We start from the raw sequence: 10,193 nt of genomic DNA, 5'->3' as shown, positions 1-10,193 counted from the left end.
TTGCATAGAGATTCATAGAGATATATTTTTATTTTTTTTTTGCTGGGTGATTATCACTGAAGGTAAGTGCTGACTTTAAATGTTGTGTTGAGCGATGTGTTGGAATGGCAGTTTGACTGTAAATGTGACTGATAAGATGGTTGCATGTGCGTGGATCAGAGGGGATGTGCACATAGCATCTCCCTGTAAGATGACGTGATAGTGTTAATAATGGGAATGCAGTGTGGCCACTGGGGTCACCAGTATCACCAGCACCCATTCTGCAAAGGTCCAGTCTGTTACTGGAAGGCCAAAGACTGGGACAGAAAGAGAAATAAGTCAGGAAGGGAGGACGAAAGGCACTGGAAAATGAAGGAGAAGCTGAAGCAATGAAGAGAAAGTGACAGAGGAGAATGGGCAGGAGAAACCAGGTTTGAGTGTGTGTCAGAGACGGTGTGTGTGAGTGAGAGAGAGAGTGCTGGCAGCTCATTACACTAATGCACTGGTCCCTTAGGGAGTTGGCAAGCTTGGATCCCCCCCCCTCCCTTTCTCTCTTCACCCCTCCTCTTCCAGCACTAGCAAGTGCCACATACATTGCACAGTCTAGGACCCCTGCCTACCCTCACACACCACACACACACACACACACACACACACACTAACACTAACACACACATACACACACACACTCCAACCCACAGACATGTCACACTACATGACCTGCAGCACACGACATGAGAGAACTACCTGTCCTTTGCTCTCGGCTGGATACTTTAGACGAACAATACGCTTTGCAGAAGAAGAGTAGGGGGGACTAAGATGTGGCTCAGTTCTGAAGGGGCGTTGTGTGCAAGGATATTCAGCAGGAGACCAGAGTAAACTGGGATGTGGGTAGAAGTAAGCTTGCCTCTCTGGGAAATGACACCGTTCTTGTTGCAACTCCCCCCCCACTCCCCCCCAAGCACAAGAGGATCAGACACCAGCAGTAGATTTCTCAGATGTATATGTGTGGCTTTTCAGATCCATTTTTAGGTGACTTGCTAACTTATTTCAGTGGTGCGCGTGGCAGCAGCCTTGTCAGCTGATGTGAGATGTCTTTCTCGCTGTGTAGGGGACCATGGTTATGTTGAAGATCTCTGCTTTCCTCGTTGCCTACGCCCTGGTCATTTGCCAGATGTACTGCTCACAAGCCGCCCCTGCCAGGTGAGACACTCGCATTTCACATTTTACACTTCGAGCTCTCATCTGACATTTCCAGGCAACTTAAACTGTGTGGAAAAGTACAAAAGATGTATGTTCCCTGAAGTGTTGCTAGTATTAAAAGCTACTAGTGAAAAAAAAAAAAAGAAGAAGAGTCGTAGGATTGATGCAGAAACTCTGCTTTTAAAGATGAAGACCTTGTCGATTTTTTTTTCTTTTCTTATATTGCCTTTTTAAAAAACTGTAGTGCTGCTAAATGGGAAAAGTAGAGGGGATTCAAGCTTTTGTGAGGAACATGTTGATGGAAAGACTTAAGAGCACATTCAGCGATACAAAAGCCAACAGTAACGCCAGTATAAAAAGAAATAGTATGAATTAATGTGGGAATGCAAACAAGAAAAATATCATTGTTCAGATAATCACGATTTATATGCTACATTTTGACAATTTATACGTGCAAAACTAATTATATGCTCGACTGAAAGCTTTTAGATTTAAAATGAGCTTTAAAAGTTTGTATATCTTATTATAGTTCCAATATAACTGGATGAAGTCGTGCTTTTGTGAAATGAGAATAACACAAACAAAGTAAAAAAAAAGAAGTGTAACTCACTTCTGGGGGGAGATAAATGAGACCGATATATTTATATGAAGCCCTATTCCAGCCGCTCCCCGCACTGATCCTATGAAGCTATCGATTTAGTAATAAATCTAAAGCTGGTTGCACATCAGCCCCTCTCTCAGATGGGGCACTTTCCGCAGATTGTTTCCCCCCTGTGTTGGCTGGGGGCCCTCAAACTCAGACGTCATTCCTCTTAGAGGTGGTGACGTCTCAGCCAAACTCCCCCCCGCATCCATCCTGCCACTCCACCCCACCCCAACGCATCCCGCCACCCCTCCCTTTAACTGCAGGTGATAACTCTAGTGAAGGATTTACATTAATGCTGATCTCAATGCCTTTCCTCCCCCCCCAAACCCCTCTGACCCCTAAACCTTCCCCTCCCCCTGTAAATGCAGACCGGGTTTAGAGTCCATGTCAGACCGAGTCACGCTCACTGACTACGAGGCGCGAAGGTTACTCAACGCCATTGTCAAGGAGTTTGTGCAGATGACGGCGGAGGAGCTGGAGCAGCAGGCAACTGAGGGAAACAGGTACAGATGACTCTTCTTTAGTCTGAGCTTTTTTTTTGTTTTGTTTTGTTTTACATTTCCTTCCTGCAGAGAAACAGCCAATGAAGGATTTGACTAATGAGAGTGGAAAGGAAGTAGTTACACTAAACTTCTTGGGCCTGAGTAAAAAGAGAAAAGGCGACAGGTTTTTTCCAGGCTACTGTCCGGACCTTGTGTATTTTTTTTAGGAGCTGCATCATATTCTGGTTTCACTGAAGATGTATCTTTTTAGCTCCCCATCTTGGGTTCAATCAGGCCTTGAGGTATGTACTTCTCCGCAGAACAAAGGAGAGGAGCACATATTATTTCCAAGATAACAAGTTTAAAAAAAATAAAAAACAACAACAAAAAAACAACAATCCTTATTCTCTGTCATGACCCTGCTCCCGCATGGATGAGTTTGATTTTGAACGGTTTACTATTTTGAGCCTGCCTGCCGGGCATGTGAACAGTGTATGCTTAACAGAACAAATAAGTGTGCATGATGTCAATTAAGTGGAGCTGCATGACAGTGAGAGGCGACTGGTTTCTGTTTGTTCTGTGGGTGTAAAAGACTGACTGGGGTGGGGGTGGGGGTGGAGGTTTCAGCGCATGAGGGATTGATGACAAGTTGTTTGAATGTTGGGAGTTGGAGTGGGAGGTGGGGGGAGCATGATGCCGTAAGGGGATTGGGATGTTATTATTTTTGCCTCTTTTTATACCTGCAGTGGCATGAGAAAGAAATGCATGTGAGTCAAAATGATGCGTGAGTGGAGGAAAAAGAGAAAGCGATGAAGCAAGTGTTACTTGCATGTTCTCCCGTATCTATGAGCCTGTTCTCTGCATGTGTTTTGTGTGTCCCCTCCCTGACAGCATGGACAGGCCCCTAACCAAGCGCTGCTCCAACCTCAGCACCTGTGTGTTGGGCAAACTGTCTCAGGAGCTGCACAAGTTGCAGACATTCCCTCGCACGAACGTGGGAGCAGGAACGCCCGGCAAGAAGCGCAGTGCGCCTGAGAGCGACAGCTATGCAAGCTACGGCGAGACGTTTGACAGCATCTAACCCCTCCTCACAATCCACCCTCAGCCCCTCTTTTACCTTTCCCCCATCTCCTTTCCTTTCTTCTCTCTTGTCATCCTCCTCTCCTCATCCCAGTTTCTTCCTTATCGATTGGCAAGTGCATGCTGATTTTACCTGCTTGATTGACATGAGAAGAATTTGAACCACAACCAACTTTTCCGTTGTTTTTCTCCTTTACCCTCTCCTACCTTTTTTTTTTTGTTTTTTTTTGGCAGAGAATGATTTGTTCCTATTATCTCAGACAATCAGACTTAATTTTCACAAATGTAATTCAGGAGCCGGTTCATACATCTGTGTACTGTACGTGGAGTCATTTGATGGCATTTCAAAGCCCTTGAAATTGAAGAGTTGAGAGAGATCACTTAATCTAACCAGTAATAAATGATCCACTCATGCGACACCATGTTTGTTGTTCAATAAATGTATTTTTCTACCACGAAGTCTTAGCTCATTTTCATTTTTAAGGACACAAAAACAGTCAGTGGGTAAATGTGAACACTCAGTGTGGACATAAGTAGTGTTAGAACCCTTAAAACTATATCTGAAGCTCTCATCAAGTCCAAAGGTAAGAAAAACTCAAAATGCAGAAAATATATGATTCAACCCTGCATGCCTGATGTAGATTTTTAATCTGTACATTCTAGCATTATGTATTTTCTGTGCTGTGACGTTAATAAAATGAACTGTGTGCAGAGATACTGCGTGTGTGTAGGTCTGTGTTTCAGTATTGTTTGGATAAATGTGCCACCAGATCTTGGCGTTAACCCCCGTTTGCTCTCCTGAAGCAGCGTTACAGCACAGAAGCGAGCCTGCAACACGGCAACCTGCGTGACTCACCGCCTGGCGGACTTCCTCAGCCGGTCGGGGGGAATGGGCAACAGCAACTTTGTCCCCACCAACGTCGGCGCCAAGGCCTTCGGCAGGCGGAGGAGAAGCATCCAGATGTGAGCGCTCCAAAACCTTCAGGGAAACGGTAAATAATTACATATCTTTTCTTTCTATGTGCAGATTTTTTTTTGTTTTATAGGAAAAAACACTTTCATCTGCTAATTTAAAAAGATTTGAAGATTCTAAAAATTAGCCTTCAGATGCTTTTATACTACAAATTGATTTTATTTAGTGTTCTTTATGTAATGTTTTGTAAATGGAATAATGATGACCAGCAGTCAATATTGTCTTAAATTTACATTCTGTTTCCTTCTTTCTTCCTGTCTTTCAGAGGTTGAAACCTGACGAGAAAACATCAGAAAAAAACCTGAGAACAAAAATCAACACAAACAAAATTGAGCAGAAAATAAACACTGAACTGGCCCTTTATCCACTCCTTCACATTCTTACGGAAAAAAAAAAAAAAAAAAGACACCACAGGACGTCTCGTCCCCATTTCCATCCTGTTAGTGAAACCTTTTGCTTTTGGCAAATAAGAGAAAAAAAGAAGAAAAAAAGCACTTTACTTTATGTACATGAACAAATGAACTCCTGAAGAAAAGAAGAAAAAAAAACATCCTCATGGTTCCTCTTTTTTATACATGACTATCATTGGAAAATAAAATGAAAGCAGCAGTGGTTATCACCTTATTTTTTTTGTCCACCTTTCACCTGTCGTTAGAGCACATTTCTCCCAAGCCTCACCCCCCTCTCCCAGCTCCCCATTTGAGATTCATACTTCTACATTTTCCATAATTCCCTTTCCTCCCGAGGGTACCCTGTTTTCCTGTGTGCCAGAGGGACGCCATTAAAGATCAGCCTACCCAAGGCCCCCCCACAACGGCTGTTGTCTTGTGCCTTGATGTAGAACAATTTACATGAACATGATTGTACAGTTCTGTTTCGAGACGATAAAGAAGACCCGAGCGAGGATGAAGAGAATGAAGACAGATTAATATTGTAAACAATATTGTGAAAACAAATTTCAGCAAGATTAAAATGTATTTTAGATACACTCGGGTTTGGGGTACTTGTGTTGTTCTTCAAAAGGTTTTTAAGCAGGTGTAGAAAGAAACCGAACGATTGAGATGTTGATTATACTACGAGAAACTTATATTTGTACATTTAACTATATAGATTATTGTTGTCCATAAATTATAAATCAGTCGAACCTCACACAAACAGACTTCTTTGTAATTCATTGGTTGGATATTTGACAATATTTCCCAGTAACAGATGCAAAATCACATCCTGAAAACATGTAGCACATATCTGTAATTTGGAAAAATATTGCAAATCAAGTCTACAGTCACACACACTAATGTTGTACAGTTGCAGGTGTGAACCCGCCAGTTTCATTGGGAGTATTTCTGACTGACACCACAGTGGCTTGGATGTGTTGAGATACATGATGATACAAGAAAAAAAGTGCATGGGGAACTGCTTAATAAAAGGCAGCCAAACCTGCAGTCAGACTTGTCCTTCTTTAGCTCCAGGCTGAACGCCCACCACATGTCTCAATCTAAATCACTTTATATATGGTCATTTATGCAGAAGCTGTGTTTTTATCTAAGTACCATGCAAGAAATTCTCTTTTTGCCTTCACATACCGTGCTTCATTTTTAATGAAATGTTTAATTCCATGCCAGGAGGCTGAGCATTTTGGGGCTCACTTGTTTTTACAGCAGCGCTCCAATAGATGGCAATGTAATTATCTTGACAGAAGTTTCAGTGGAGCTCTGCAGAGTCTCACAGATCTGCTTCAAGTGATGAAAATTTTTTGAAGAGTCTCCATCGCTAATACTCTACCAGCTTTTTTTTTTCTTTTACAACTTTACCAGCAGCAGCCACTGTTTATTTTACATATTTTCAAAAATGAGCAATAAGAACATCTGAACCCTCAAACAATTAGACAGTAACATTATAGGAAAACAAGTGTTAAAGTGATGTTTAAACAAAACATTTTTAGGACAGAGAATGAAATAACTGCTGAACACTCCTGTTGGTGCATCATAAATGGAAACACATAATGCTTTATAGGAGCATCTCAAAAGTTCTAACAGCTCTAACCCTTATCCAACTGAGGAAATCTGAGAGCTGTATATTATTTAAATTCTTCAAAGGTCACCATTAATACTGGCAGTAGCAGGCACCTCTTTAGCAGATTATTTACAAGTGAAATTATATGGAATTCCGAAGGAAAAAGAAAACCACAATGAAAGACCCAAAGAAAGGCAGAACATCATTAGTGAGAAATAAAATATGAGTCTTGATGTGTTTGGAAAGGTCTATAACAGGAAATAAAACGTTCATTTCACATAAATCATGTTGATTACACAAACTGGAAGAGATAAATATCATGTGAACGCATAATTAGAGTTTTTGGTTGTATTTTCTGAACAATAACACACAGTCTGAGTGCTGCCAGTGGTTTCAGATTATTTGAGGTGCAGTGTTTCCAGCAAAATCATAGGCAGAGAACTAAAAACAAAATATCTGAAGGCAGGATAAATTAAGGCCCTTTAGTTTTGGATGACAAATATGGGATGTAAGTTTGGAAATTGAGGGGATAATGAGCCCATTCAATAAGGGTAAAAGTGAAAAACAGGATATAGTTGATCCTATTTGGTTGCATGGATGAATGCCAAGTGTGCACCAGAGCAAATACAGGATATTTGTCACCGTGTGCATCATGCGCAAGCACACAAGAGCTGTCAGTGCCAAGAAAACAAATGTATTTTTGTCAAACATTGTATTTCATTTGTGTGAAATACTAGGAAAGTGAGAGAAAAACGGCAAGCATCAACAGCACAAACGTTGGAGCCACATTGTGGACACTTAAGCAATAATAATAATGATGGGTTCTAAATCCAACTGGATGACTTATTATTTCCCAGATGAGAAGATATGTATGACTAATATGTGAACTTATGCTATTGGAGTATAAACAGAAAAGGAGATTTGTGCTCTATTCCCCCTCAAGCCCTAAAACCCTCATCTGTCAGTTGTTTTTACAATCTTTCCACTCGTGCTCTCTCTCTGCCTCACTATCTGTCTGCCGGTCTGTCTATCCGAAGAAAATCAGTGCTGAAGTCAGAGCCATGCTAAAATCCAAATGGAAACTTTTCCTGCATGAGTAAGGAGGAAAAAATAAACCCCCCTCTCTATATTACAATAATTGAGGGGGACGGGAGGTTGGGGGCTGATTCGTGGGGTCGGTTTGGTTTAAAGCTTCGTTCTCAGCAGCAATCTAACAATCCCACCATGCCAATGAGAATAGCAGCCCTAATAGTACACAGCTGCGTTGAATGGGGCCCTTACAGTTGAGAATTAGATGCTTCTTATAAGAGAAACCAATAAGCGAGCCCCCTTCTCCAGAGTGAAGACGTGCCACGAGTTGAGTTCCCAGAAACGTACACCACAAACCCATTTCAAAACCTGTGGCTTTGGAAGATGCTTCCTCTTAATGTTTTAAAGAATAGTTGGAAATTTTGGGAAAATAAAGAGCTGAAGTTATGACGTCATATCAGGGTGAGCCTCTGTTCCACCAGCTTCTGCAACTTAGTGAAGTAACATTTCTGTCATCAGCGTTTCTCAAAAAATGAAACGTGAAATGTTACTGAAGTAAGCTGTCCATATTTCAAGACTGAGCCGTGAGAACTTGAAACCTTTGGGTTTTGAAGACCTGGTAAAAATTTGGTCTCTTTATCTTGTTTTGTTGCTTTTTAAAAAAAAAAAAAAAAAAAAAAAAGCATTCCACATCATGGCTGAACATTTCCCCCTGAAACTGCAGGGTACCGATGACAGTCTTAAAAACACATTCAGACTTTCATATGTAACAAACCTAAGGAACCACTGAGACGATCATTATTTTTCAGAATAATTTAGAAAAAGAGTATTTCTTATGCTGTTTGAGTAGAGTTGTAGGTGAGCTTGTGTGCTCAAGATGTAGTTAGAAGGGAAGGTGAGTGCAGAGGGAGGTGGGGACTTCATATATTTGCACATTTTAGAGATGAATTATATCCAAGCCATTCAAAGGCAGGAAGGAATTATTTTCAGGGAAGGACTTCTAATTATGCAACTGTGATACACTGAAATGAATAAATGTTTAGCAACTAATTTTAACAAAATTCAAGGATTTATTTGTCAGCATAAAAAAGCTCCAGTTTCCACAAAAAATTTGCCTGCTGAACAGAACAATTATACTTATGGTCTTGGTCCCAACATTTTATTTTCGTAAAGCAGTAAGCAATTTTTCAGCCTTTTTCAAACTTTGCTTGCCTTGTTTGTGAAGTTGTGTCACTCCTACGTGTCTAAGCCTTGTGGGAAATGGTGTTCATTGAAGGCTGATTTGTATTTTTTAATTTTTTTAAGCAAAAATCAACATGAGTAACCATGTTACGCACTGTTCAAAGCTCTGCTTTTACAGTGTCATTCTAACCTTGAATATTTGTTTTATCTCAAATTTTAGAGTCTTTTTGATTGAGGTCTTATCTCCAGTATGTATAGGCTGTTGTGTGTTAGAGGTGAAGATTAAAGGTTTTTAGCTTAGTGTGGCGAGGTGCACTATATGGAGAATTTGAAGGAATGCCGAACAACGTCACCTGGGGGATTGCACCCTAGGAAGTACTAGTCATACTGTCTTATGTTTGAAAAGTGGAAAGGCACACAGATTCAGTACTGGAAGGCAGAGACATGTTTCCAAAGTAAAAAGTTTTTATTGACAATACCAAAAACAGAATTAACTCGGTGGACTGGAACTGCTGAAAAGACAGAAAAGTTAAACAAATTGAAAAGAAACAGTGAAATGGGCGAAAAAAAATTATAAGATAAAATATCTCAATAGGAATTAAAAAACACAGTCAATAGAACGTCAATTTAAAATCCAGCCCAAAATAAATAACTACTAAAAACAAATAACACAGCAGAAGCCACTTGTGGAGAGGCAGACTGAGGACTGTCCAGGGGTGCCACCTATGCTCACCTGGGTGCAACACAACCAATCTCACAGCAATCCTCACAGCAAAATGGTGCAGTCTATGTTGTGTCCCTGTGCAGTTACTCACATGCAAAAAGAAAGTGAAGGGAACTCACCACAGGTGCTCAGTCTCTCCACCAAGTGGCACTCTGCTCTGAAAAGAACTAAACACAAAGTAACAATGGAGGGATCAGTGGAATTACTAGAGGAGGCATAGATCATAGGATTTCTCTTTATGCAGATGATTTACTTCTTTTTGTTTCTAAACCTAATAGTTCTCTTCCAGTAGCCCTCTCTGTCGGAACAAAGTCTGTACAATCAGTTTTTTTTTTGTATTGCTATTGATTTTCAATAAAAAGACCCTTTGACAGAAAGAACTAAACACAAAGGAATGAGAAACAAAAGCAACCTAACCCAGCTGGCTAAACCAATGCAAAAAAAACCCCAAAAACAAATTAACAGGCAAAACAGCAGTGGTTAAAATGCAGGAGAACCTGGGAAAAGGGGACAAGGTTATCAGCCAGGCTCAACCTACATATACATTAAAATGCATTTTAAAATCATCCTACTCACCACCTCTCTTGTGGGCCATTAACAAAAATAACTGGTCTAGCGGAGGTCAAAATGGCTTTATAGTCGACCAATGAAGCAGCTTCTCCTACCTGGGCACCAAACACTACCAACCACAGCAGGGACAGAGTTCAGGAAGCAGGGAAACAACAAAGGGGAGCACCTGACTTAAATATCCTGCTCTGATTAGGTAATTGGCCAGCATGTGAGGCAGGCCAGGGCTACACGCACCTGCAGCTGCAATATACCCCACCACAATCAGCATTAAAGCATTAGTCTTCGGGGGGAAAAATACTGATGTTGGGATAT

General features: G+C 40.9%; 1 protein-coding gene across 2 annotated transcripts; it reads left to right on the top strand.

The window, feature by feature from the left end:
- calca (calcitonin/calcitonin-related polypeptide, alpha) lies at positions 1–4,677 on the top strand. Of its 2 annotated transcripts, XM_008294342.1 has the most exons (5): positions 1–62; positions 1,091–1,182; positions 2,197–2,331; positions 4,198–4,382; positions 4,629–4,677. In XM_008294342.1, exons 2-4 carry the CDS (start codon positions 1,097–1,099, stop codon positions 4,355–4,357), a joined length of 381 nt encoding a protein of 126 aa, XP_008292564.1. In that variant the 5' UTR covers positions 1–62; positions 1,091–1,096; the 3' UTR covers positions 4,358–4,382; positions 4,629–4,677. The 2 variants fall into 2 exon arrangements, with proteins under 2 accessions (XP_008292564.1, XP_008292558.1); XM_008294336.1 differs by lacking the exons at positions 4,198–4,382; positions 4,629–4,677 and adding an exon at positions 3,202–3,434.
- Positions 4,678–10,193: the final 5,516 nt, after the last annotated feature.

This window comes from Stegastes partitus, unplaced genomic scaffold (assembly GCF_000690725.1).
Source record: "Stegastes partitus isolate 25-593 unplaced genomic scaffold, Stegastes_partitus-1.0.2 Scaffold21, whole genome shotgun sequence".
Taxonomy (NCBI): Eukaryota; Metazoa; Chordata; class Actinopteri; family Pomacentridae; genus Stegastes; species Stegastes partitus.
The sequence above is the reverse complement of the archived record's forward strand: the minus strand, read 5'-3'. Positions and strand labels throughout refer to the sequence as shown.

Excerpts from the sequence above, each read along its gene's own strand:
- calca (XM_008294336.1), top strand. The coding sequence starts at position 1,097 with ATGGTTATGTTGAAGATCTCTGCTTTCCTCGTTGCCTACGCCCTGGTC. Across the intron at positions 1,183-2,196 it reads TCACAAGCCGCCCCTGCCAG|ACCGGGTTTAGAGTCCATGT; the intron begins GTGAGACACTCG and ends CTGTAAATGCAG. Across the intron at positions 2,332-3,201 it reads CAGGCAACTGAGGGAAACAG|CATGGACAGGCCCCTAACCA; the intron begins GTACAGATGACT and ends CCTCCCTGACAG.